The sequence below is a fragment of the Nelumbo nucifera genome, chromosome 3, assembly GCF_055504915.1.
Source record: "Nelumbo nucifera cultivar China Antique chromosome 3, China Antique-T2T, whole genome shotgun sequence".
NCBI lineage: Eukaryota > Viridiplantae > Streptophyta > Magnoliopsida > Proteales > Nelumbonaceae > Nelumbo > Nelumbo nucifera.
Genome location: NC_142651.1, coordinates 110,441,200 through 110,468,822, shown reverse-complemented (window position 1 = coordinate 110,468,822; position 27,623 = coordinate 110,441,200). Strand labels below are relative to the sequence as shown.

Genomic DNA, 27,623 nt, shown 5'->3' with positions numbered 1-27,623 from the left:
TTTCAACTGAAAACTCAGCTCATTGAATTAATTTGCAAATGGAGTGGCTATGAGAAGGCGAAGAATTAGAAACTCTCCACGGTCCACGCCTATTCTGTTCTTTCTCTGTGTATTTACTATTTAATTAGCATTGATTTATCAGAAATTCAATTGGGGGCTCCAGAAAGGAATACAAAAAAGAGAAAAAAAAAAAGGAGAGCATCTCGTTCTCTCTCTCTCTGTACCCAGAATCTGAAGACTAGACTAAGAGGAGGCATTGGCACTCGTGTGAAGCGCAACTAAAGAAGCATAGGCACCATCCTTGATGTTTATTAATTTTTCATGCTTTCCTTTCTCTACGATTACCCCATTTTTAACAACTGCTATTAGGTCTGCACCTTTAATGGTAGACAACCGGTGGGCCACCACAATCGTCGTCCTGTTCACCATAACTCGGTCCAATGCATCCTGTACCACTCGTTCTGACTCGGCATCCAGCGCGCTTGTCGCTTCATCAAGTAGTAAAATCTTTGGTCCCTTTACTATAGCCCGTGCAATTGCGACCCTTTGCTTCTGACCACCTGACAATTGGACGCCTCGTTCCCCTACCATGGTATCATACCCCTGCCATGGTTTTATTCATTCATTAAAGTTTAAACGAGATTCATATTTCATATACCTAAATTGAATTGACTTGAAGAGAGGGAAGAGAGCTTGGTTTGGTTGCAGTGTTCAAACCTGTTGCAACCCACTGATAAACTTGTGGGCATTTGCCAACTCGGCTGCACCTAAAATTTCAGCCTCTGTTGCATTTCCTTCCTTTCCATATGCTATGTTGGCTCTGATGGTGTCATTGAACAAGACAGGTTCTTGGCTCACTAGACCCATCTGCTGCCTCAGCCACTTCAACTGAAACCTTTGAATATCAACCCCATCTAGTGTAATGTCACCTGAATCAGGGTCGTAAAACCTCTGCAACAACGAGATAACTGTTGATTTCCCACTCCCACTTTCTCCAACCAAAGCAACTGTCTGAAAAATTAGACAATCCAGTTCATTAGTTTTGCATGTTGGTCATGCCAATCATGCAGTAGAATTGATTGTATTGCAGCTAGCTTCTAACAAGTTGTAAATAAGACCTCCTTTTAAAAGATTATAGAAGAAACACAAAGCATGAAATGCCAATAAGAATTACCTTCCCAGAATTAATTGCCAAGCACAGATCTCGGAGAATTTGAATATCAGGCCTGGTAGGATACTTAAAGCTGACATGCTGAAACTTTATTTCTCCCTTTATGTTGTCTAATGTCATCCCAGACTCATCACTTGGATCTATCTTTGATTTCCTATCCAGAATTGCAAATATTGAGGCAGTGGAAGTCTTGGCCTTGCTAGCATCAGGTGCAAAACCACTGGATTGAGAAATTCCAATAGCTGCCATTGTAAGAGCAAAAAATACCTGCCAAATACCAGCAAGTATGTTGAATCTTAAATTTTGGAAGCACAACAAATTGTTATATTCAATATGAAGGCCAGAATATCTTGAGAAGATTCGCATGAGATGAAATGAATACTTACACGAAAAACCTTGGTGAAAGTTGTCTTTCCATCCTCAACAAGTCGGGCTCCAGCATAGAAACTGGTTGCATATACACAGAACAGCAAGAAATTTGACAGCCCAAAACCAACTCCACTAATTAACCCTTGTCTTATTCCTGCCTTCATAGGGCCTTCACATTTCTTTTTGTATAATTGCATCACTTTCTCCTCTGCACAAAAAGAAGAAACCGTTCTAATACTCCCAACCGCATCATTAGCCACTTGGCATGCTTCCTCATACATCATCTGCAACCATGAGAGTTTTTGTCTTGGTCACATGCTAATGTGATTTGTTTGATAGAAACATCAAATAGTTACATTTAGATTTCAGGTGTAACAAGAGTAGATTTTTATTTTCCACATACTAGAAAGTGGAAACAACTAAACATATGTGGGCTAGATGATGTCTAAAAGTTAGTAATAAGAGTAACAAAATCTTGGAACCAGTAAGAGGGCTCAAGTCTTAAGAAGTATCATAAAATTTGAGTATCCCTTGCTAAAGACAATTTTAAATACTTTAGCTTGAAATGTGATCAAACAATAATGTATCCATAACTAAATAAATAGATCGTTTGCTTTGTGAAAAGAAAAAAAAAAAAAAAAAACAGGAGCAAATATTATAAACTACAGCTTTTATGGTTGTCTTTCCTCTGTTTTCACTTAAAAAGCGCACTCTTAATCTGCATGCATTAGCAATTAAACAAAAAATAAATCTATATGAGTTTAACTTCAGACCTTTGCATCTGAACTGAATCCTTTCATAAATTTCATCTGAGCCCATCCACTAATTCCTATCAGAGGAATCAAAACAAGGATTATAAGAGCCAGCTGCCAGCTTGCTTGGAAAGCAATAACCAAACCAGCAATTGCTGTTGCAGTGTTCTGAACAAGCAGAGCCAGTGCATCACCAACCAGGCTGCGGACAGTTGCTGCATCTGCAGATAGCCTTGCACCAATTGCACCACTCGAGTTCTGAGGATTATCAAACCAACCAACCTCCATGTGAATCACCTTTTCAAAGCACATTGACCGTATCCGTCTTATTAACCTACACCCAGCCACGGAAAAAAAGTATGTTCGTGCAGGAGATGCCACTAATGAAGCCAGCCCAAGGACAACAAACATCAAAGCCCAAAATCGTGAATCCTTACGAAGCTCACTTGGTGGCTCATAGAAGGTTTTGATTATACTGGAAATTAATATACCAAAAACTGGAAATATAGAGCCATTGACGATTGCAGACAAAACACCAAGTAACATCACCGGGATCTCTGGTTTGTTGAGATGTGCAAGGCGGCGGATTGAGACTTCTTTGGGCTGTTTCGGTGGTTCTTCAGGAAGGGTATTAGATTTTTCTGACATGGTTTCCTGGATGTTGAGCCCTGTAGGTAAGCCAAATGAGACTGAGAATGAATGCCGGCTGCTATTTCCAATTCCAGATGATCCACGACTTATGGATCTTAATAAAGACATGCGTTGGCTTGAATGCCTTCCCGATTCCACTGTAAGCTCTGGTTTGTCTTGATCATTGATGGCATTATGTTCTGACTCTTGGTTCATTTCTTGCAACCGTATAAGCTGGCAGTAGGCTCCATCACTATTTTTGAGTAGTTCAGTATGTGAACCTGGTAAACAAGAAAGGACAATAAGTTACTGTACATACTTCTCTGACTCACATGCAGAATGAGGGAACTGAGAGAGAGAGAGAGAGAGTTGTTCCCAAGCTCAAGGAAGAAGCAGTATCAAAGTAGTACTCATGGCTTTTGTAGCACAGTAGTTTCTCTGACTATTAGCCCAAGGTTTTTACCTTTTTCAACAATCTTTCCTCGGTGAATAACAGCAATCATATCAGCATTCCTCACTGTGCTTAAGCGATGGGCGACAATAACAGTAGTTCGGTTTACCATTACCCTGTCAAGTGCCTCTTGCACAATCCGCTCAGACTCTGCATCAAGTGCACTTGTAGCTTCATCTAGAAGTAGAATACGCGGGTCTTTTAGAATTGCTCTAGCTATGGCAACCCTTTGCTTCTGTCCCCCAGACAACTGAGTTCCATGCTCACCAACCAAGGTGTCTAGTCCCTAAATACAATAAATGAATTATATATCAGAGAGGCAAATAACAACTCACTTCTCTTAATCAACTATGAAATTAAAACAATTAACAATGTAGATTTTTTATAGAGGGAAAGCATGCGGTATTTTATGTTCATGTGAAATTACAGGGCTGCAACAGGACATGCAACATGTAATCTACATAAAACAGGTATAACTTTGTCATATTAATTCATGTTGATGCCCTTGGAGCACCAGTAGAGGATCTACATTAACAACTTAAAAGGGGATTTCTGTATCTAAAAAATTCTAGGGTTTATGACATCTTAATTGTCCTTGGGTTACATTCACAGAACAAGTTCCACTAATAGAAAATTTTGAGAAAGTATCTCCATTCGCAGAGGTTTCACAGGAGTTTCAACAGGGAAATATAATTCAGTTGTGGTAAGGTTGAATTGGGCAAAATTATGAAGTTGGTCAAGTTACCTGTATAACAACAACAACAACAACAACAACTCCAATTGGACTTTAGTAAAACCTATTAATGTAAAAGGGGAATTTTGGAAATGTTCTGCCTTAGAAAATGGAAGGAGTGAAAAAGTAAAGTGAGTGGATTCTCCAACTGAAATTATTTGTCAAAGTATTGCTCTTTTGGCTGTGTTTCTATTCATGATTTTTTTTCTTATTTTTTAACTTATCATATATGATTAAAGAGAGTATAAATCCATTTTTCTCCAAGATCGAATCAGTTACAATAACTAATGATAATAAGAAAGACAATAACTACTGGAATTTTCTAGACTATTACTATAAGAGGATAGTTTACTTCTCAAATGGATGTTGTGTAAAGCATCTGAACTTTTTGTTCTTTCTTTCCTTTTCATTGTTCTTCTATTTTTTCCTTCTTGGTTTAAATGGTAAGGATGAACTTGTGGCATTTTATGGAGAGGGAGAAAAGTACATGTAATGTAATGTAATGACATTAAAGAACAAATAAAGGTACACAAAAGATTGGAAGTGCAAAAATTTAGAACCTGAGGCAGTTTGTCTATGAATTTGGCTGCATTTGCAAGTTCAGCCGCTGCTTTGATTTCTTCCATAGTTGCACCATCCTTCCCATAGGCAATATTATCTTTAATGCTGGAAGCAAATAGAACAGGTTCCTGGCTCACGAGCCCGATTTTCTTTCTAATCCATCTTAGCTGAAACTCCTTCAGATTTATACCATCTATAAGAACTTCACCAGCTTGTGGATCATAAAATCTCTCTATCAAACTGATCACTGTGGATTTCCCACTTCCACTCTGCCCAACCAAAGCTGCAGTCATACCACTAGGTATGAACAGAGAGAATCCATTGAATATTTGCTCATCTGGTCTAGCCGGATAACTGAAGCAAACATCCCTTAATTCAATATCTCCATGAAGATCATCTAATGTACGCCCATTAGTGTCATATGAATCTATGTCTGGTTTCCTATTGATTGTCTCAAACATTTTAAATGCAGCAGCTTGTCCAGCAGCAAAAGCAGCCAGACATGGAGATGCCTGACCTAGAGATCTAAATAATCCAGCATCACACAGAAAGATTAACCAATATATACAAATCCCAATGCACAAAGGAAAGATGTAAAATCATATATAAGTACTAAGTATGAATACTCATGCAATTTGATGCAAGCAACTACTGGAAGATATCTTATTTACCAGAAGAAGCTGCTGGAAGATATCTTACTTCTTTTTTCAATATGGAAGGATTAATAATTTGATCAGGACGAAAATAAAATGAAAAAATGAAGAAGCAATGTGGAACTTACAGAGAGCCAGATAGGACAGCAATAATTATGTTTATGACATTACCACCTGTATATCCTTTATCGAGTATCAGCTTTGCGCCATACCATATGGCCAAAGCATAACTACAGAATACGATAAACATAACCGCACCAAGACCTATTCCAGCAGCCAAGCCTTCATGGACACCAGATTTGTATGCACTATTTAGAGATTTATCATACTTGGCTATAGCTTGCTTCTCTCCAGTAAATGATGCAACCTGTACAAGAACCACCTTGGTAATTAAATATCCCTTGAAATAACAAGGTAGAAACTCAGCTTCTCACTTCAAAACAATGTCCAATATTGCATGGACATCTTCAATTTAGGCAAGATTACATACTGTCCTGATTGACCCAATTGTTTGTTCCACCACAACCGATGCTTGTGAGTAAGCAGTTTGTCCACGAGATGCCATCTTAGATATTACGATGGACATGGCTGCACCAGAGATCACAAGAGCAGGAATAGTTGCCACCATAACAAGGGTAAGAAGCCACCCTTTAATGAAAGCTACTATAAAGCCACTTATGAACGTTGCTGTCAGCTGTATAAATTTGCCAACCTAAAAAATATACACATAACAGAGGTCTCTTGAATTGTTAAGCTTTATGTGTAATATGAATGATAGTAATCATGATATTGTGTTTGTCAAGGTAGAAGCATTACCTTCTCACCCATGGCATCTTGAATAAGGACAGTGTCACCTGACATCCTCCCAATAACTTCTCCCGTGTTAGTTTCTTTGTCGAAGAAGCCTATATCTTGTCTCAATATAGTTTTCAAATACAGATTCCTTATTCGTGATGCTTGCCTTTCTCCTGCAACCATCCAACAAGCCACCTCTGACAAAGATAACAGACATGGCTTTAGTTTCTAACAGTGAAAACTCTCTATAATTATAGTAAGGACAGTCAAGTACTGAGGCAGCATAGAACTTGATTTACATACGGAATAATGATGCAATGCCAGCGCCCATGGCCAAATAAACAAATTTTAAGGATACCTGAAGACATTCAGATAGAATTGTACGAGTAATTAAGTTTGTCTCTATTTTGAGATTTACAGACCATTAGAAAAAGAAAATCAAATTTCCAGTGACATGTTTTCCACATCTTTAGTTTCAAATAAGCTCAAATTCAATCATGTACTTTAGACATGTCCTCATTGATATTATGTGAATGGAACCAGATATATACCTTGGAGACTACATGAACTACATTGTTGTTGTTTGCATTTTGTCCAAAAGAATCAACCAGCTCCCCAAAAAGTACAGTCATAAGGGGCAAGGAGGTTCCATTTCCAAGAGCTCCAATTGTGCCAATGACCATCAACACAACATCTTTGGAATCCGCAAAGGCAAAGAGCTTGTAATATGGAACAGTATTAGTGGCCTCATCTCCTCCCTTGTTCTTTTCTGGATCATGTTGGCCATTGGTCTTCCCTTGGTCATTCTTTCTATCTGTCTCTGTTACTGGTGAATGGCTTGTTGATGCAGTGGCCTTGTGGGTGCTTATTTCTCCATTCAAGCCATTCTCCTCGGCCATTTTTGCCAATCTATGATTGGCAATGATACTATCCGCCACGAATTTTGCACTTGAATAATAGCTGCAAGAAATTAACACAACAAAAATGAAGGAAATCACCAAGTTATAACCAAATCTACAAAAGCGATTAACTAGGCAAATATAATTATAATTGAAGATTATCAGAGGTCAACAGATCGAATACTAGTATTTGGCAATTTCCAAATTAAAAAATAAAAAAAAGAAATGAATTTTACCGGATTGTGATATCTTAAGCTATGTATTTAGTAAATTGACCACAGATGAGTTCAAAAGGATCTACTAGAATGTACAATCCCTGTTTCTATTGCAAACAACTGATGGCCCATATCTAGTTTAACTAAATAAAGAACGCAAATGGAGCAGTAGGAAAATGCTTAAACAAAGGTGGTTAGTTCTAAAAATTTCAGGAACAAGGTCATTCAAAACAGATATGGAAAGAACCAGAAACCCACTAAAATCCGAAAGTTCTCAGCTCAAAAAGGGTAAAAAGGAAACAGAATAAGAATTTATAGAGAGAGAGAGGAGCTCATGATTTGTCAGTGAATCTTAAAACAAAAGCACATAGAAAAAGAAAACAAAATTTGTAGCATACAGAGAAGCAGGAAACTAATCCAAGATTCACAAACTCGTACAATACAGAAAATGGAATGCTATGTAATTTCAAATACAGGGAACAAAGAAAATTGAACCTTGATCCTTTTCAACGGAAAAACAAGAAAACTGAGAACATATGACTAACAAGGCTCTGCATTTTCAGCGTTAGAGGTGGCAATCCACATCAAACATCGCCTAAAAACCAATCAAGTGCAGAACGCTATAAAACTCAGAAGCTATTTTGGAAGGATAAAAGAAGGAACAAGAGCTGAAAGTGAACTCACCGGAGAATGAAAAAGGGTGGTCAGAAAATTCAGACCTGTGTGATCTGGGTTCAGAGGATTCTGTGCTTTTTCTGTTAATCGGCTCAAGGGTATTCATTTAATGATCCAAGGTGTTATATATTCGGTGCACTAGAAAGTTATGCTTGAGGCGCAAGCACGAGTAGATGGATTTAATTATTATTCAAATAGCATTTAGTCAAAGGGACAGATACCTTTTTTTTTTTCCCAAAAGTTGGTAGAATGTAGAATTCAAATTTGTTTTACCCTTCTTTTTCTTTTTTTTTTTTTTTTTTTTAATTTTTTCTTTGTTTTGCCACTTGGTTAAGTTCAAAGTTCAAACTTCAATGTAGAAAATTAGACATAAATAAATATATAATTGATCATGTTCAGTTGCTCTTGATGGCACAGAAAGTATTTGTTAGGCATTGACCAGATGGCCCATTGCAAAACAAGGTATATGTGTAAGAGATCATTCCACTCCCCCAAACCTGCTACTGCCAGGTGGTAGAATTACAAGATCATATGATGTGTTACTCGTACTATTCTGAGTCTGATTGCCTCATTGGGTGGGTTATCGGGTGACCAGTGAGCCTAGCCTAGCCTAGCCTAGCCTGATTCCTGAAGGCCCTGAACCTCAGAGTCTCAGACATGAGACATCCATGCTTGATGCTTCCATGGCTATGGCTTGACTGACCTTGTCTGGCTAAGACAAAATTTGTCACATTATCGTCCAAAATATAGATAGCATGTCCCTTTTCCAATGGGGAAATCTATGATGCGGGAAACACATGATACCACATAGAGATTTGACCAATCACAATCCCCCGCGGGCCGCGGGCCGCGGGTCAGTTTTGATGAAAATTCACGTGATTGGTTATTAGTTTTCTCGATATCATGCCTAGCACCCATTCCTGGGTGACAAGGAGAAAAGAAGGGATGTTTATACATCCAGTAGAAGTTTTTCAGATACCACATCTCTTTCATATCAAAGTGGAACCCATTTTCCTAAGTATTGGGGGTGAAGGAAAGGATACGTGGCCCCCAGCTTTCGAGATGCGCCTGTAATTCCATTCTCTTAAACTTAAACTTACGGGAGAGGAGAGGAGATGTTCCCAATGCACGATGAAATATAACTGACTGTGACCGTAAGGTCAGTGTGAGCCTGTCTGTGAGAGGAGCTAGAGGATTCATGCTAGCCAAAGGTATTGACGTAATGCCACCCAAAGCCCACGTCATCTCTCTAAGTAAAAGTGAACATGGATCGGTTCTGGCCTCTGGGCTAGAGGATTCCACGATCGATTCCAACAAGGAACATAATATTCTTTTCATACACAAAAGAAAAAAAAATCATCCCCCCACGTGGCATAGTAGAAAGTCATACCTTATAGCTAGCTATACAGTTACCAGCTTACAAGTTACTTACAATTAATACATTTATTTGGCTTTTTACTATTCTAAAATATAAAGGCCCATTTGATTAGAATGCCTCGAATGATGAAATGACCATTCTCTCCCCTACTTTGGAAATGAAATTCCATTCCAACCTAATTTTAATTCCCACTCCAATTCTTGTATGAAACCAAACACATTATAAGAATAGAATATTTCGAATCTGATTCCAATGGATTTTAATTCCCATTCTGACTGCAAATTAAACTAATCTTAAGTTTTAGAATTTAGAAATAAAACAAAATATAATATAATTCAATTGGTCCAGAAACCGGATATTCTTTTCTCTCTTGGGATTTTCAAATACCATGAAAAAGATATCAACACAAACTAGATAATGAAATTCTATAGCCTTGTAGTTTGCTGAAAAATTTTGGAAACTTCAGGCCGAGGAGTCGAATTAAAATTTTTGAATTTCATTTTAATTATTTATGATATTTTTCATTAATTTTAATATTAAATCCATAGTTTTGGGTGAAGTACATGGCTGGAATATGAATATTCTGAAATTTTAGACCCAATATTTTTTTATATTTAGGGTAATTTGTGATAACCTAATGGAAACTTTGATATTTATGTACGTATGCATGTATCACATTGTATATATATGTACGTATTATATTGGTATTAGGACATCGATACTCAAATATATTAAGATGCCGTTTGATCACAGCTGGTGATGTTGAACATTTTTATTACTTATATACTTTTTATAGAGTTTATAGCTTCTTTGATTACAGAAACGAAGACGGTAGATCAGAAAATTTTATTATTTAGTTATTTTATCAACTGAAAAATAAGTCGTCGTCCTCGAATTCAACGACTTCAACCGTATGCAATGGCGCCTGAGAAATTGGAGGTTGTAAATGTTAGAAATCAACCTCAGTAGCTTATTTGTCAATTACTAAATTGAAATGTGCATATTGATATTTTAAACTTTATCCGGAGGTGACTAATATGTACATTTACATTTATTGGACTGCTCTTGGTTGGTGCCTTGGTGGTGACTGGTGAGACTTGAAGATTTAGCAATTAATTGGCATTATCAAACAGCTGTGACCTGTGAGAGGTGGGCTATTTTTATTTTTAGGGCGGCGTACGTGGTACAAATCTATTTGCAATGCTTTCAAAACCAAACCGGACCATTTTCGTTTTATTCCAGAATTGTTTTTTGGTCAAAAATCGTTTAATGATTTTTGGTAGTTTTTTTTGAGTGCAATTTTACATCGATTTTGGGTGTAAAATTACATGTATATCAAATGTATGCAAAATCGAACCGGGATGCAAAACATCAATAGAGACATCAATAGAGACATTTGTGGATTTTGACAAATACCACCTGTTTGGTTACCATTTTATGATATAGGTTGATTGGTTATAAATTTTTTTTTAATATCATAATCGAACTCGCAAAATAAAATTTCTTGAAATGAGGAAAATTTGTCAAAAATTTTCTCTCAGCCTCCTGATTAATTTGCACATATATGTTGTATTAAAAACTAAATTACTTTGATAGGTTTACCTAGTCCCTAGTTGTGGGAATGAAAGAATGAAAGAGCTAAATGACCAGCACCAACATGGCTTCCCGTGAATTTTGATAAATAACACTTTTAATTATATTGGTTGATTAGATGTAGATTTTTCGGTATCATAATCAAATCCTAACAATTATTGTTATTAAACAAACTTGACCGAACTTATTTTTGCTTGTATAGAGTAGCGGTTGTTTTTGTTTTGAGAAATAAAATAAGTGTTTGGCTAATTTAAAACCCCCTAACCTTGAATGTGGAAGGACTTGGCGGCTTGGACAGGTTTTAAATATTTGATTGCTTCCCATTTTTTTATTTTTTTTCACCACCCCTAATCTTGAGGATAAATCAATGGACTTAGTAAAAAATTAAAAAAGGAAAAAGAAACAATGCACTTGAGTTGATTGCTATAAAAGTGTCTTATTTGTGGCATGTGTTATGCACTTGGTAGTTGTTAGAATCACTCTTTATTTTTACTATATGTTACTAATATTTTGAATAATAAGTATTTGAATTGGAATTTAAAAGAAGCTATGATCGGATGGGATTTTTTCATGGATTCAAAAACGGAATCATTTTGGCCACTGGTTGTGGGCCAACAGTTTGAACGGACAGTTCGTTCTTACGTTACAAATTAAAAAAAAAAAAAACAAAATTCATTAAACGGGTGAACGATCCGACTGTTCAGGTTAATGGGTCATTGACCGATTCAATGGTTTTTGGCCAGGGACCAGGTTTGGGGTAAAACAGAACTGATTGCTTGGATGGTTTCCAGGCCAAATGGTCCGGCCATCTAGGTTAATGATGATTCAAAAACCATAGATTCTATGGCTTTTTAGAGAAAAAGTCCAAGTTTCAAGCAAATCAGGAATTTAGACCATGTTTGATTCACTGTTACAAGCTTCATTCTTTCAATTCTTATTTTAGGCAACAATGAATAGCATGAGACCATTTGGTTGCAAAATTCTTATCATGGGTGTCATTCTTTTTAGAATGAAAAATGGAGATCAGCTTTCGCCAAGGCAAGCCCATGCCCCACACCATTCCAATCGTCTTTTGCGACCTTGTATTGGGAATATCTCCCCATAAAATAAAGTACATAAGTAAGGAGATATTCTCAATGCAAGGTTGTAAAAAACTGCTCGATGGGCTTTGCCCTGACCGAAGCCGAATTCTGAAAAATGAACTGAGTATACAAAAATTGAAGTAACTTGCAGCACAGAAAATAATTGTGCCCCATGTTGCTCATTTAATTCTTCAAAGAAGCTTTGTGCGGGCAGTCATAAACCGCTGGTCTATGTCTTCAAATTGCCAGCATAGATTTTTATTGACAGATAGTGGACAATCAACTTTCGTGAAAACTTGTGCCAATCTGTGCTAGTGGTTTATGACTGTAAGCGAAGAATAATTTGGTTCATAACAATATTTTTTTATTCTACTCATTTTTATTCATTTTAGAATTTTATTATTGAAACTAATGAGCAAGAATGAGAGTTGAACCTTAGGCTGTTTTTGGTTACAATGCAAATAAATTTGTAGTGATGCAAAACCATGACAATGCAAATGATATGAGTATAAATTCTAACCTATTTTTGTTTTAAATTTTAGCTTATTTTATTTGATTGCAGTACAAATAAATTAATCTAAGACATGAAGCAGAATAAAGTAAAATCCAGAACAAAATTAAACAAGAATTTGCATTCAAATAAATTTGCACCGCAACCAAACACAGCCTTAATTTTCCATATGTACGGAAATATGATTGCCACGACAAGTTCCTCTTGCTACTAAATTTTAGCTCGAAATCCTTGCGACATGTTGTTCCTTTCGAATTTTGATGTTTTTATCATTAAACTTACATATCTGAAAATAAGAGAGGAAGAGGGATTTTGAAGAAAGCTCTCAAGAATTTCACAAATTTTATAATATAATAAACTTTCTTCATTCAACTTGTTGTTTCTCTGGTATTTTCTATCGAATAGAACACAGCGTCAGGGAATTTTGTGAACTTTACGAAATTTCCCTTAACTTTTCTCTCTTTCATTTTTTTTTCTTAAAACCAAATACATCTTTAATAGAAAATATGGGAAGAGAAGGAAATTGAACAGGAAGGTGCTTAAGGAATTTCAAACCGAATCTAGCTTAAGATTAAGAGATAATTAAAAAAAAAAAATTGTTAAGAAGGGATATATATGTGATCCGATTACCACAGAGAGGACTTATTCCCATGTAAAACAAACGCAAAAATCCAAACAGATATACGATTACTTTACTTAGTTGAATAAAGCTAAGACCAAAGATTCATATACAATTACTTTACGCAATTGAATAAAGCTAAGACCAAAGATTCTCCACAGCACTAACTATATGAAATTATTAGTATTTATTTATTACGTAACGCCGATGTTTGCGGAGGGGACCCCTCACATTTCAAAATTTCTTTCTCCCCACTCATGCAAGAAGTAAATATTTATTATTATTTAAGATAAAGAAAAGCTTCACAGTTCACACTCTTGGGGATCGGATGATCAATTGGTCAAATTTTAATAATTGTGGCAGATTCCAAATGTCGGGATCCACATTTCCCAAACTGTGATTAACGATTCACCTTCATTATATAATTTAGGAAAAATTTTTCATCAGTATCCTGTAATTTGGTTCGATTGATAATTTGGTTCCCAAATTTTAAAATGCAATAATTCAGTACTTAAATTTTTAAAATGTGATAATTCAATATTCGGACTTTTAAAATATAACAATCCAGTACCTGTTGTTAATCAGTTCGTTAATTAGCTGTTAAGTGACATTTGCAAAGTTAGAAATGCCCTAAAAATGTTATCTAATTCTCTTTATCAACCATCTGAACATTAACGAATAAAATGAACAGTTTTAAATTCTAGATTATTCTAAAGAGTCACCAACATTTTTAAATATAAGAGGCTAGGATTTGGGACTGTTTAGTTTTTTTGTCGACGTTTGGATGGTTTATAAAGATAATTAGATGACATTCGAAAGACATTTTTGACTTTTCAAATATCACTTAATGGCTGATTGATGGACTGATTAGCGATATGTACTGCATTGTCACATTTTAAAAATTCGGATAATCACGTTTTATATATACACTCTTAACAATTGGTGAGAGGACAATTTCAAAGAATACAAACAATAATAATGCATCTTTTGACTAGAATAATAGTTAAAGTAGAAATTGTTTATATGAAAAAAGTTTCTTGTGATCGTGTCACCAAGTGCCAACTTGCCCTATACAGCAACCCGCACGGCATGTATCTTTCATTCGTTGATTCCTTTTTCATATTGCCCTATAACAAATAATGAATAACATTGATAAAAAAACACCACTAATATCAAATTAAAAAAATAAAATTGGATGACTAAATCCAGATTTTTAAAACAATAAAATAAAATAGGACAATATTAACTATACATATAAATCAACAAAAAAATTAAAATATGATACTTTTAACTATACATATAAATCAATAATAGGAAATTCAGATTATTCCAGATAATTAAAAACACCACCAATATCAAATTAAAAAAAATAAAATAGGAAATTCAGATTATTTCAGATGATGTTGTTGGAACTCTTTCCTTTGAGAGAAACTATTTATCTATTTTTTCATTTTTGCATTTTTTCTTTTTTTTTTGTTTTAAAAATATAAAAAAGTAACCATTGCTTATCTTGATTAGATTAATAAAGTTGTACATTGTTAGAAAGAGACCATTGGTTCAAAGGTCTCTTATTTTAATACATGTTATTATTACATTTAAAAAAGACATTTAAGAGAGAGAGAGAGAGAGAGAGAGAAGTGAGTGAGTGAGAGAAAGGGAGGGAGTTGTAATAATAAGGGTAAATTTCTTAAACGATCCTTATGGTTTAGCTAAAAGACTAAGTGTACCCTTACTATTTGAAAATTGACTAACATTACTCTTACTATTTCTGATAATTGACTAACTCTACCCTTATGATTAACATCCATTAAAATCCGTACACACACGATATTATGTGACGTTTAAAATTTTTTAAAACCCAAAGCTACCCTTGTCTCCTTCCTCTCGACCTGGCACACCCTTCATCCTTCCACCTCTCTCTCTTCCCTCTATCTTCCTCCCACAGTCTCCATCAACACTAGATCACTGGAGAAAACTACACCGTATCCGCACCATATGCACTAGACAAAGCTACATTCTCAGACATTAAACATTGACTTTATCCTGTGTATTGAGATGTTGCATACTCACAATCACTTTGAACACGAGATGAGAAAGACGAATCACTGGTGTGTTGCACCTGGCAAATTTTGGGAAGCTCATCTAAAACTGAAGGATGAATACGAGGGTCAAAGAGCACTTCTTTGAAATCATTCTCTGAACTTCACAGGGCTCAAGCACACAAAGAACACTTCATCCTCTTTCTTCTTCAACAATGGGGGTGCTCTGAAAAGCAAAGAACGAGTGAGGCAGCGGCAGCGGCAACCGAAGTGGTATGAGCGAACTAAGGCGACGGTGGCGGAAGTCTGATATTTTTCTCTCTCTTCTTCCTCTAGGTGACTGCGGCATTGGCAACCGAAGTGGTATGAGCGAACTGAGGCAACGATGGCGAAAGCCCGATCTTTCTCTCTCTCTTCTTCCTCTGGGCGATGGCGGCGGCGACAACCCCTCTGAAGTCCGATCTTTCTCTTTCTCTTCTTCCTCTAGACAACAGTGGCAGAAACCCCTCTGAAGTCCAACCTTTCTTTCTCTCTCTTCTTCCTCTGAGCGACGGCGGTGGCAACTCCTTTGAAGTCCGTTTATCTCTCTCTTCTTCCTCTAGGTGACAGCTGCGGTAACTCGAATTTCGATCTTTCTCTCTCTTCTTCCTTTGGATGATGGCGGCGACAACCCCTCTAAAAGACCGATCTCTCTTCTCTTCCTTCTTCCTATGGGCGATGATGACAACATTCGCCTCTAAACTCCACTCTCTCTCTTCTTCCTCTGGGCGACGATGACAGCACTGCCATGTAACTCCACCCAGCAGCGGGAGTTACAGGGTTGTCATAGACAGCATTGCCATGTAACTCCACCCAGCAACGGGAGTTACAAGGTTGTCTTAGAGCTCTATTTTTTAAGCGGCACGGTAGTTTAGGCATTTTCACAGGTTTTGGTGGAAGTTAACAATAAGAATAGAGTTAGTCAATTGTGAGAAACAGTAGGGGTAGCCTCAATCAATTTTGAAACAGTAAGGGTATAGTTAGTCAATTACTTAAACCATAAGGGTAGTTTAAGAAATTTACCCTAATAATAATTACTGTATTTTAAAATTTACAGTATTAATAATAATTACAAGATTTTTAATAATTAACAATAGTATTAACCGTATTTATTAAAAATAATGGCTTTATTAATTAATAGTATTTTTAAATAATTACCAGTATTTATTCACAAACAATATTAAATAGTGTATTTATTAATTAATATAATGTAAGTTATAATTTATTAAAAATAGTATTTATTAACTAACAATAATTAAATAATTAGAGTATTTTATTAACTAACAGTATTAATTGTACTTTTAATTAATATAGTATTTTTAGTAATTACAATGTTATTATTTAATCAAAAGTATTTATTAATTAACAGCATTTTTAAATAATATAGTACTTTTAATAATTACAACGTTTTTAATAATTATAGTATTTTAATTAATTAACATTATCTATTAACAATAATGTATTTTTATTAACATTATTTTTAATAATTACAGTATTAATAATTAACCATATTTTATAATATTTTCAATAATTATTGTATTTATTAATTAACAGTATTAAAATAATGTATTTTATAGCATGGTTTTAAAAAACAACACAAAAATGGAACCATTCTAGCCACCGATTTCTGGGTTGACGGTTCGACCATTCGGTTTGAACGGGCAGCCCATTTTGACAAAAAAAATTAAAAAAATAATTAAAAATAAAAATAGCCAAAACTGTTGAACGGGTCGACGGTTCGACCGCCTGGGTCAACATGATCAACCGTTGGTCGATTCAATGGTTTTTGGCCAGGAACCGGGTTTGGGGTAAAATGGAACTAGTTGCCTAAACGGTTCTTGGGCCGAACAGTCCGACCATTTGGGTCAATGGCGGTTCAAAAACCATGTTTTACAATATTAATATTACTTATTAACCATATTTTACAGTATTAATATTTTAAATCTGTTAATTAATGTAAGTTATAATTTAAATAGTATTTTAAATATTATTTAAATTATATTTGAAACTGTAAGTAATATAATTACATTTTTAAACAGTAATTGAAAGTAATTATATTTAAATTATTTATTTAAATATAATTTATTCTATAAATAGCAGAAAGTTACATTTATGAATAGAAATTATCGAAGAAAATAACCAAAAACGGATTAACATGATTTCCAATAAATATGATAAATTACCAAAAATTAAAAAAATATAACCTTTAAAATTACTTTTTGAGAGAAGCTATTTATCTATTTTCTCAATTTTTTGCATTTTTTCTATTTTCTTTTGTTTTAAAAATAAAAAAGAGTAATCATTGCTTATCTTGATTAGATTAATAAAGCTGCACACTATTCGAGAGAGAGACCTTTGGGTTTTCCAAGGCCTTTTATTTTAATGCATGTTATTAATACATTTCAAAAAGAGATTTAAGAGAGAGAGTGGGAGGGAGTAGTAATAATAATTACAATATTTTAAAATTTACAGTATTAATAATAATTAATAGTATTTTTATTAATTAACTGTATTTATTAATTAATAATATTTTTATTAAATATATTGTTTTTTAAATAATTATCAGTATTTATTCAAAAATAGTATGAAATAATGTATTTATTAATTAATATAATGTAAATTATAATTTATTAAAAAATATTAATAAGTATATTAATTAATATAGTAATTAAATAATTATAGTACTTTATTCATTAGCAGTATTAACTGTACTTTTAATTAATACAGTATTTTTAATAATTATAGTATTATTAATTAATTAAAAGTATTTATTCAAATACTGAATTTATTAATTAACATTATTTTTAATTAATATATTAATTTTAGTAACTATAGTATTTTAATTAATTAACATTATTTATTAAAAATAATATATTTTTGTCAATAGTTTTTTTAATAATTACAGTATTAATAATTAACCATATTTTAAAATATTTTCAATAATTGTAGTATTATTAATTACAGTATTTATTAATTAACATTGTTTATTGAAATATTTTATTTATTAAAAAATATTAATATTTTTTATTAATTCAATAATTAACATATTTTTAAATTGTTAATTAACGTAACTTATAATTTAAATTGTATTTTAATATTATTTAAATTATATTTGAAACTGTAAGTAATAAAATTAAATTATAAACTGTAATTAAAAGCAATTATATTTAAATATGATTTAAGCTATAAATAGCAGAAGATTATATTTAATGAACAGAAGTTAGCCAAGAAAATAACCAAAAATAGAGTACCAATAATTTTGTCATAATTACCAAAAATTTCCAAGAAATTACCAAAAATGGATTAACATGATTTCCAATTAATATGATAAATTACAAAAAATTAAAAAAATATATATAACCATTAAAATTACTTTTTGAAAATATGTACTAATTATCAATAATCTTCAAGAAGTAAATGTAATTAGTTCATAGTGTATTTAAAATAAAATACATTTGCTTTTTCGTATAAATTATAAATTATATAATTTAAACATTATAATCCTTACCTATGATGATATTAGTGCATAATGTTACAATGGAAAATAGAAAAAATGTATTTACTATTATTTATTTCCATTCACTTTCACTCAACAAAGCCCGGATCCCCGCTAGTATTGCAAGAAAACCGGACTCCCCTGCTAGTGCTGACATCTAACACTCGTTTGAAGTGCTACCAAAGAGGCATAAACACCATCTTGAATATTGATCAGATTCTCATGCTTTCCTCTCTCCACAATGACTCCATTTTCCACTACCGCTATTAGATCAGCACCTTTAATTGTTGACAACCGGTGAGCCACCATCACTGCCGTCCGGCCCACCATGACCCGGTCCAATGCTTCCTGTACCACTCGTTCTGATTCCACATCAAGTGCGCTTGTCGCCTCATCTAGGAGTAATATCTTTGATCCCTTCACCATTGCACGGGCTATTCCCACTCTTTGCTTCTGCCCTCCCGACAATTGCGCTCCTTTTTCTCCTACTATCGTGTCATACCCCTGCATTTTGTTTTCATTTTCAGTTTTGAGAAACAGAAAACAGAAACCAATTTAGAATCAAATATATATAGTTCAATTACAGTGTTGCACCTGTTGCAATCCACAAATGAACTCATGGGCATTTGCCAACTCTGCTGCAGCCAAAATCTCTGCTTCTGATGCATTTCCTTCCTTCCCATAAGCAATGTTGGCTCTGATTGTGTCATTGAACAAAACTGGTTCCTGGCTCACTAATCCCATCTGTTGCCTCAACCACTTCAGTTGAAACTTCTGAATTTCAATCCCATCCAGAGTGATGAGACCTGAATTCGGTTCATAAAATCTCTGCAACAAGGAGATTATTGTCGATTTCCCACATCCACTTTCTCCAACCAAGGCAACTGTCTGACAAAATGAGACTTTGAGATCATTAGTTTTAATTTGCAAGTGAGCCATCTGACTAGTCTAAGTGATGGTTTGAATTGTCTAGTAACTGTTGATTATATCAATACTTTATACACAAGAGTCCATATGTTCAAATGAGTTAAACATGAAAGACAACATGTCAACAAGAGTTACCTGGCCAGAATGAATTGTCAAGCAAAGATCTCGGAAAATCTGAATGTCAGGCCTTCTGGGATACCTAAAGCAGACATGCCGAAACTCTATTTCTCCCTTCACATTTTCTAATGTCATTCCAGACCCATCACCTGGGTCTATCTTCGACTTTCGATCAAGAATAGAAAATATTGAAGCAGTAGAAGTCTTGGCCTTAATGGCATCATTTATGAAAGAGCTAGATTGAGAAATCCTTGTAGCAGCCATGGTAAGAGCAAAGAAAACCTGCCAGTCAGGTTGAGAGACGGCCCATATATTAAATCAGAAAACATATTGAATCTCAATTGTATGAAATTCAAAAGCATCTTCACACAACTTAAATGAAATGTTGAAAATACAAAATGAATACTTACATGGAAAACCTTGGAGAATGTTGTCTTTCCATCCTCGACAAGTCGGGCTCCAGCATAGAAAATAGTTGCATATACAGTATACAGAAAGAAAGAAGAAAGCCCAAAACCAACTCCACTTATTACCCCTTGCCTCATCCCTGCCCTCAAAGGGCCTTCACATTTCTTTTTGTACAGTTTCATCACCTTATCTTCAGCACAGAAAGAAGCAACTGTTCTTATACTCCCAACTGCATCTTTAGCCACTTGACTTGCTTCCTCGTACATCAGCTGCAAGTTAAATCATATAGATGTTAGAAATTTCAGGTTTTACTTACCAAAGGGTGCTCAATGTATGTGGGACAGTAAGTGTGTGAAATAGACAATGATAGTGACAAAATTGTTGATGGTCTTGGTCATATGAACATCAGAATGAAACTCCAGAGTATGATTTGTTAAGTACTAGAATCTCCAACATTTTAGTTTGAATTGTGATCATAAATGACACCCAAACCACCAAATGCAACCTCATTTTCTTCAAAGAAAACAGGATCAAATGCTACATATTTTTACATTCATATTATATGGTTTTATTCTACCTTTCTTTTCCTTTTGAAAAACAGACTATTGCTTAGCATTCATTAGCAATCAGACATAAAATGAATCACCATGAGTTTAAGTTCAACCTTTGCATCTGCACTGAATCCTTTCTTGAACTTCGTCTGAATCCATCCATTAGTTCCTATCATAGGCAACAAAGCAAGGAATATAAGAGCGAGTTGCCAATTAGCTTCAAAAGCAATAATCAAACCAGCAATTGCCGTTGCGGTGTTCTGAACAAGCTGAGCAAGTGCATCACCGACCAAACTGCGGACGGTTGCTGCATCTGCAGAAAGCTTTGCACCAATTGCACCACTTGAGTGCTCAGGATCATCGAACCAACCAATCTCCATGAGAACAACCTTTTCAAAGCACATTGACCGTACCCGTTTTACTAACTTACACCCAGCCACAGCAAAAAAGTATGTCCGTGCAAGAGATGCTACTAATGTTGTCAGCCCAAGTATGACAAACATCAAAGCCCAAAACTGTAAATCCCTCCGAAGCTCACTTGGGGGTTTGTAGAATGTTTTGATTATGCTAGAAAGTAATATACTAAAAACTGGAAAGATAGAGCCATTGATGACTGCAAATATAACACCAAGTAGCATCACTGGGATCTCTGGCTTGTTGAGATAGGCAAGCCGGTGGAGTGGGACTTCTTGAGACTGTTTTGGTGGTGCTTCAGGCAGGCTTCTAGGTTCTGCAGTTGCGTTTTCTTGGATTTTGGGTCCAGTAGGTAAGCCAAATGAAACTGAGGAGTGGTAGCTACTATGTCCAGCCCCAGATGACTCTAGACTTATGGAATCCATGAATGACATTAGTTCACTCAATGGCCTGCCAGAATCCATCGTAATTTCTGGTCTGTCTTCAACACTTATCGCATGCTGTTCTGACTCTTGGTTCATTTCTTGAAGGTGTATAAGCTGGCAATATACTCCACTGCAATCCTTAAGCAGCTCTGAGTGTGAGCCTGGTATGCAGAAACAAACAACTTCAAGTGCCTGTTTCTCTTTTAATTACATACAGAAAAATGTCTGACAATCCAATCATTCAAAAATTTAAAAATAAGAAAGCAGAAAGACCTCATATTCAGTAGATATTGAACCTATGAGATGTCTCTTCTAGTAAAGGAGTTCAGTAAAGTGTACCCTGACTATAAGTATTAAACGAAATACTTTACCCTTTTCAACAATCTTTCCCTGATGAATGACAGCAATTATATCAGCATTCCTCACAGTACTTAAGCGATGAGCCACAATGACAGTAGTTCTATTGACCATGACCCTGTCAAGCGCCTCTTGCACAATTCTTTCAGATTCTGCATCAAGTGCGCTTGTAGCTTCATCTAGAAGTAGAATCCGTGGGTCTTTCAAGATTGCTCTAGCAATTGCAATTCTTTGCTTTTGGCCTCCGGACAGCTGAGTGCCATTCTCACCAACCATAGTGTCCAATCCCTAATACAGTAAATGAATAAAAAAATGAGATTTGGAAAGTAAACAGATCACTATTCTCATCAATCAGATGTAGTTGTCAACAATTGATGATTCCAAAATTACAAACCAGGCAAATTCATTTGAATAGATGTTTACATAGAAAAAGAAAATGACAAGGCACAGATAGGTCGAGAAAAGTCATCCATTACACTGCATGAAACAGGTACAACTTTGTCTAATGAATTCATGATTACGAAAATGGAGTTCACTACCTATAACCTGTAAGTATAAATTTTTCGAAATATAGGTATTCTTGATTCCTAAAGTTGTCTGGGATTTTAGCATCCTTTTTATCCTCTTTCTGTCAAACAGCTAAAACAGAATCTTCAATTTAATAAAACCTTTCAACTGAAAATATCTCCCTATGTTCAGTGAATGCACATGAGAGTTTAGAAAAACCTGATTGGTACGATGGTAAGATTTTGGATTGTGAATCATTAGTGAATGGAGTAAAAATGAATTAGTAATAAGAGATATTCCATCTCAAGTTGTTATTCTCTACTTCTCTACTAAAGGCTCTTTTACTTTGGAAACTCCAAGTTCGGTGGACTAGAGGGAAGAATTCTTTCTCTGTATTCAGATTAAAATGAGTAGCAGCATCTTCCTCTGTTTATACACTATTTCAATAAGAAAAAAAATAAAATAAAAACTCATAGCAGTGATTAAGGGCAATTGTTGGAAACTGGACCAGACCAAGCGGTCAAACCAGAGTTGGACCCCAACCAGGAATCAGACACTTTTTCATTCAATGCCTCATCAAGTTTTCCAAAACATTGGTTTAATAATAAAAAAGAGGGGAACCTGAGGTAGCTTATCTATGAATTTGGCAGCATTGGCAAGCTCAGCAGCAGCTCTGACTTCTTCTATAGTTGCATCTTCTTTCCCATAGGCAATATTGTCTTTGATACTGCAAGCAAACAGCACAGATTCCTGGCTGACAAGCCCAATTTTCCTTCTCATCCATCTTAGTTGAAACTCCTTGAGGTTTATACCATCTATAAGAACTTCACCCTCTTGTGGATCATAAAATCTCTCAATCAAACTAACCACTGTAGACTTCCCACTTCCACTTTGTCCAACCAAAGCTGCAGTTCTGCCACTAGGAATGGAGAGAGAGAATCCATTGAATATTTGCTCTTCTGGTCTAATTGGGTAACTGAAGCAAACATCTCTTAACTCAATGTCACCACAAATATCATTTAACATGCATCCATGACTATCATAAGCATTTATATCAGGTTTTCTTTCGATTGTCTTGAACATTTTAAATGCAGCAGCTTGTCCAGCAGAAAATGCAGCAAGGCACGGAGATGCCTGACCCAGATTCCTAAATAGATCAGAAGCATGCAAAAGGGTGAACAAGTAGACCTTTATCAAATTAAAGACCAACAATACTACCATTCATGATGAGCTCTCTATTTTCATGCACATACATTCAAACAAATGGAGGCAAGCGTCTTTAGTTTTTCTGATACAATGAGCTCAATAAATTAATCAAGAATGTTGGAAGCAAAGGAAGAAGCAAATTGGAACTTACACGGAGCCAGTCAATAGAGCAAAAATTATGTTAATGACATCACCTCCTGTATATCCTTTATCTAGTATCAGTCTTCCACTATGCCATAAAGCCAAAGCATAACTGCAGAATACCACAAACATAACCATGCCAGTACCTAATCCAATTGCCAATCCCTCACGAACACCAGACTTGTAAGCATTCATTAGAGATTTATTATACTTAGAAATAGCTTGCTTCTCTCCAGTAAATGATGCAACCTGTATACAAACTCATTGTCAGTCTCCCTTGAAAAATCCAAAACGAAAAACAGAATGCCTTATGTCAAACTAGAGTCCAATACAACATATAAATCTTCTATAACAGCAAGTCTACATACAGTCCTTATTGAGCCAACTGTCTGTTCTACTACAACTGATGCTTGTGAATAAGCAGTTTGTCTACAGGATGCCATCTTGAATGTAATGATGGATGTCACTGCACCAGATACCACAAGAGCAGGAACAGATGACAACAGAATAAGGGTGAGAAGCCACCCTTTAATAAAAGCTACAAGAATGCCTCCTATAAAAGCTGATGTAAGCTGTATAAACTTGGCAACCTGAAAATTAGGATAAAGAAAGGAAGTTTACCTTCAACTTTAATCTTTAATGTTCAATGTAAATATAGTATAATTTGATGATTGTTAGTTTCATTAATTTGAAGTGGTAGTGTCAATACCTTCTCACCCATGGCATCTTGAATGAGAATAGTATCACCTGACATCCTCCCTACAACTTCTCCAGTGTTTGTTTCCTTGTCATAGAAACTTATATCTTGCCCCAATATGGTTTTTAAGTATAGATTCCTTATCCGTGCTGCTTGTCTTTCCCCTGTAACCATCCAACAGGCCACCTCTGGCAGATAATAGAGAGAGGCTTTCTAAGTGTTAGTTGTCAAGATATTCTCTATTAACAATGGATTTGTGTAATAAGTGATTGGTTTACTTACGCAAGAATGATGCAACACCTGTATACACAGCCAAGTAAACAAACCTTAAGGATACCTGAAGGCATGATAAGATAAAGTTATAACTAATTTAAGCTTGTCTACATTTTGATATTTCCCTCTGGCTTCTAGAGAAAGTATGACAAACTTATAAATTGTACTATGAAGTTGGACTTTCTATTGAAAAGGGAGATAATAGTTGAATGAGTATAAAAAGATGAGATATTCTGAACATTGAAGAAATGCCATATCGAAAAAAAACAAACTTGGAGCTCTACTCACCAACTACATGAATCCTTATACCTTTGAAAATTAGTATTCAAAGTTAAATTTCAAGTTAAATATACTTCCACACCTTTAGGGTCAAACAGACAAATTCAGATAGAGAATCCATTTCCTTTTTTGCTAATTTCAGTTTTTATCATGTAAAAAATCTAAAAAATATAGCGGCTCATACTATAGCTAACAGGGTTTGAATTAGTGACGGTAATCTCTTTTTTGACCATCCTCCCCCCTGCCTTAGTCTCCCTTAGTCGAAGGAAGCGGCTTTTTTATGGTGTTCTCTGTGCTTGTGTTATTTTCTTTTAGTAATGATATATTTTGATTACAAAAACAAAAAACAAATCACAAATGCACATTAGAGATGTCCCTGTGGATATAATTATCAAGTTTATTTGCTGATACATACCTGGGAAACTGCATGAACCACATGGCTAGTGTTGGCATTTTCTCCAAAGGAATCAATTAGCTTCCCAAAAAGTACAGTCATGAGGGGCATGGAGACACCATTTCCAAGAGCTCCAATTGTGCCAATAGTCATCAATACAACATCCTTGGAATCTGCAAAGGAGAAGAGCTTGTAATATGGAACAGTGTTAGAGTTAGTAGCCTCTTCTCCGCCATTGTTCTTTTGAAAATCATGTTGGCCATTGGTTTTTCCTAGGACTGGGTTTTCATTTGTCACATATACTGGTGAATGATTCGTTGACATGTTGGCCTGGTGGGTCTTTTTATCACCATTCAAACCATTCTCTTCGGACATACTTCCAACTTGAAGGTTTTCTAATTGCTACCTATCATCCGCCACAAAATTTCAAGTCTTTTGAACTGAAATCACAGCTGCAAGACAATAAGAAGAAAATACTGAAGGAAATGAGCAACCTATAAGCAGTAAATAGATATATGATGATGTATTGGAAGATGATCATAGGCCAACAAGATACTAGAATTTGATAATTATTAGAGTGTCGTAAGGAACAGAATGTTGGCAATGAGGAACCAACGTAACCATAAAATAAGAATAGCCTAGAGGAGAGCGTTGAGATGGGTGAATGACAGAACCAAGAAGGATATCATGACTATAAAGAGAAGCATGCTTGTGTGAACTTATAAGAAGTAACTTTGAGCGAGTGATGACTCATGAGATGAAAATAGTTAGACCATGTACATGGAAGGCTGTGGGACGTGGGTTGTGATGTAGTGAAAAATGATGGTTCCAGAAAAGATACCATTGTTGCAGAACAGGAGCCTTGTAGCTAACATAAAGTAGTTGTGATAAGGCGTTGTTAAGCAGTTGAGCACTTTGAGATTCTTTTCCCATTCCATTTCATTTATACCAATATAAAAAATGAGACCATATATCGCACAAGGAGGAAATGGGTGGATCCAAAATATCTTTCACAGTTCCTGTTTCTGTTGTTCCAACAACTGATGGTCATTAATAATATTCAATCTAACTAAAAAAATATTCAGGTAAAGAGGGAGGGGGGTATTTACACGATATTTTCAACTAATAAAAATATATTCTGCAACTTTTCAGGTAAAGGTGGAGATATTTACAGTTGGAAACATAGCCTAAAAACTACAAATTTGGAAAAGAGAGAAGGACATCATGTACAGAACCCACTAGAATTGGCATCTAAGTTTCAAACTTCTTGTATGTTTTAAGTTACGAGAATTCGTTAGTTTTCCATTGTTTAGGATTCGGTTCAAGGACTTACTTGAGTAGAAATTTATATGTAGGTTGTCGTTTGTGCACCTGGATTTACTTGTTTCGTGCAGCAGCAAAGTTTGCTTGAAGTGCAGCTTTCATCAGTCAAAAATGCCCAGTTCCTTCTCAATATAAATCAGAAATCAACTTTATTTGTTATTACTTAATAGTTTAATTCTTTGTCCAAGTCAGGCGGGTTGGGCCGGGCTTAAGGCCCAAGTCCAGATCAAGCCCGAGGTTAACCTGGACCTTTCCAACCTGAGCCCAGCCCGCACTTTAATTTGATGCATTCAAGTTGGGTTTGGACGACAGTATCCACGATGTACAAAACAATGCAATCTGGGTGTGCGGGGCTGGCCATGGTGGGCCGTACGTAGTAATCCATATTCCATACAGTTTGGAAGATTGTAGATTGATGGAAATTGAATATTGAATATACCATGCGCATTATGTCCACTGTTGGCTGTCTTTGATACTACGGTGATCTCACCTCACCTCACCTCACCTAGACCTAACCCTAGGTCTAGGGAAAAACCTTTCGATGCGAATTAGTGGAGTTTGACAGAAAGGACCCAATAATGTTGCCTAATGCCTAACGGAGGCATTGGTGGTTGATATGACATGTGTTTTCAGTATTCATGATGTCGATGGGGTTAGTCAAACCCATAAAATGCCGGTGCGTACAGACCATAAATAATTCTTTAGAATGTGCAGCATTGGTGGAGCCTCCAACCCATTTTAGTCCAAGTCTTTGGTCTCCATTAACCCACAGCTTTTGTAATGATCACCCCTCTAGTTGCTGCAAGTTGCAAGGCTTTCATTTCAATGAATCTAATTGAAATCAATCATGGTATAAAGCATCAGAAATATAAATTGTATTGTAAAGAACAATTTTAAAAGATGTATTTTTGGATACACATAAATTAATATATATATATATATA

General features: G+C 35.2%; 2 protein-coding genes across 4 annotated transcripts; both read right to left on the bottom strand.

The window, feature by feature from the left end:
• Positions 1-8,054, bottom strand: LOC104607165 (ABC transporter B family member 4-like). Of its 3 annotated transcripts, none has more exons than XM_010272723.3 (13): positions 7,914-8,054; positions 6,667-7,075; positions 6,419-6,473; positions 6,137-6,312; positions 5,811-6,032; positions 5,449-5,687; positions 4,667-5,192; positions 3,386-3,659; positions 2,314-3,203; positions 1,558-1,824; positions 1,175-1,438; positions 718-1,011; positions 1-603 (listed from the first exon to the last, which is right to left on the bottom strand). In XM_010272723.3, the coding sequence occupies exons 2-13, from the start codon at positions 7,012-7,014 to the stop codon at positions 244-246; spliced, it is 3,915 nt and encodes a 1,304-aa protein (XP_010271025.1). In that variant the 5' UTR covers positions 7,015-7,075; positions 7,914-8,054; the 3' UTR covers positions 1-243. The 3 variants fall into 3 exon arrangements, with proteins under 3 accessions (XP_010271025.1, XP_010271026.2, XP_010271027.1); XM_010272724.3 differs by having other exon boundaries at positions 7,949-8,025; XM_010272725.2 differs by lacking the exons at positions 6,419-6,473; positions 7,914-8,054 and having other exon boundaries at positions 6,667-6,805.
• A 10,597-nt stretch (positions 8,055-18,651) lies between these two features.
• On the bottom strand, positions 18,652-26,197 carry LOC104607166 (ABC transporter B family member 21-like). Its single transcript, XM_010272726.3, has 12 exons — positions 25,379-26,197; positions 24,694-24,748; positions 24,424-24,599; positions 24,083-24,304; positions 23,725-23,963; positions 22,989-23,514; positions 21,875-22,148; positions 20,778-21,664; positions 20,116-20,382; positions 19,724-19,987; positions 19,256-19,549; positions 18,652-19,165 (listed from the first exon to the last, which is right to left on the bottom strand). The coding sequence occupies exons 1-12, from the start codon at positions 25,730-25,732 to the stop codon at positions 18,806-18,808; spliced, it is 3,918 nt and encodes a 1,305-aa protein (XP_010271028.1). The 5' UTR covers positions 25,733-26,197; the 3' UTR covers positions 18,652-18,805.
• Positions 26,198-27,623: the final 1,426 nt, after the last annotated feature.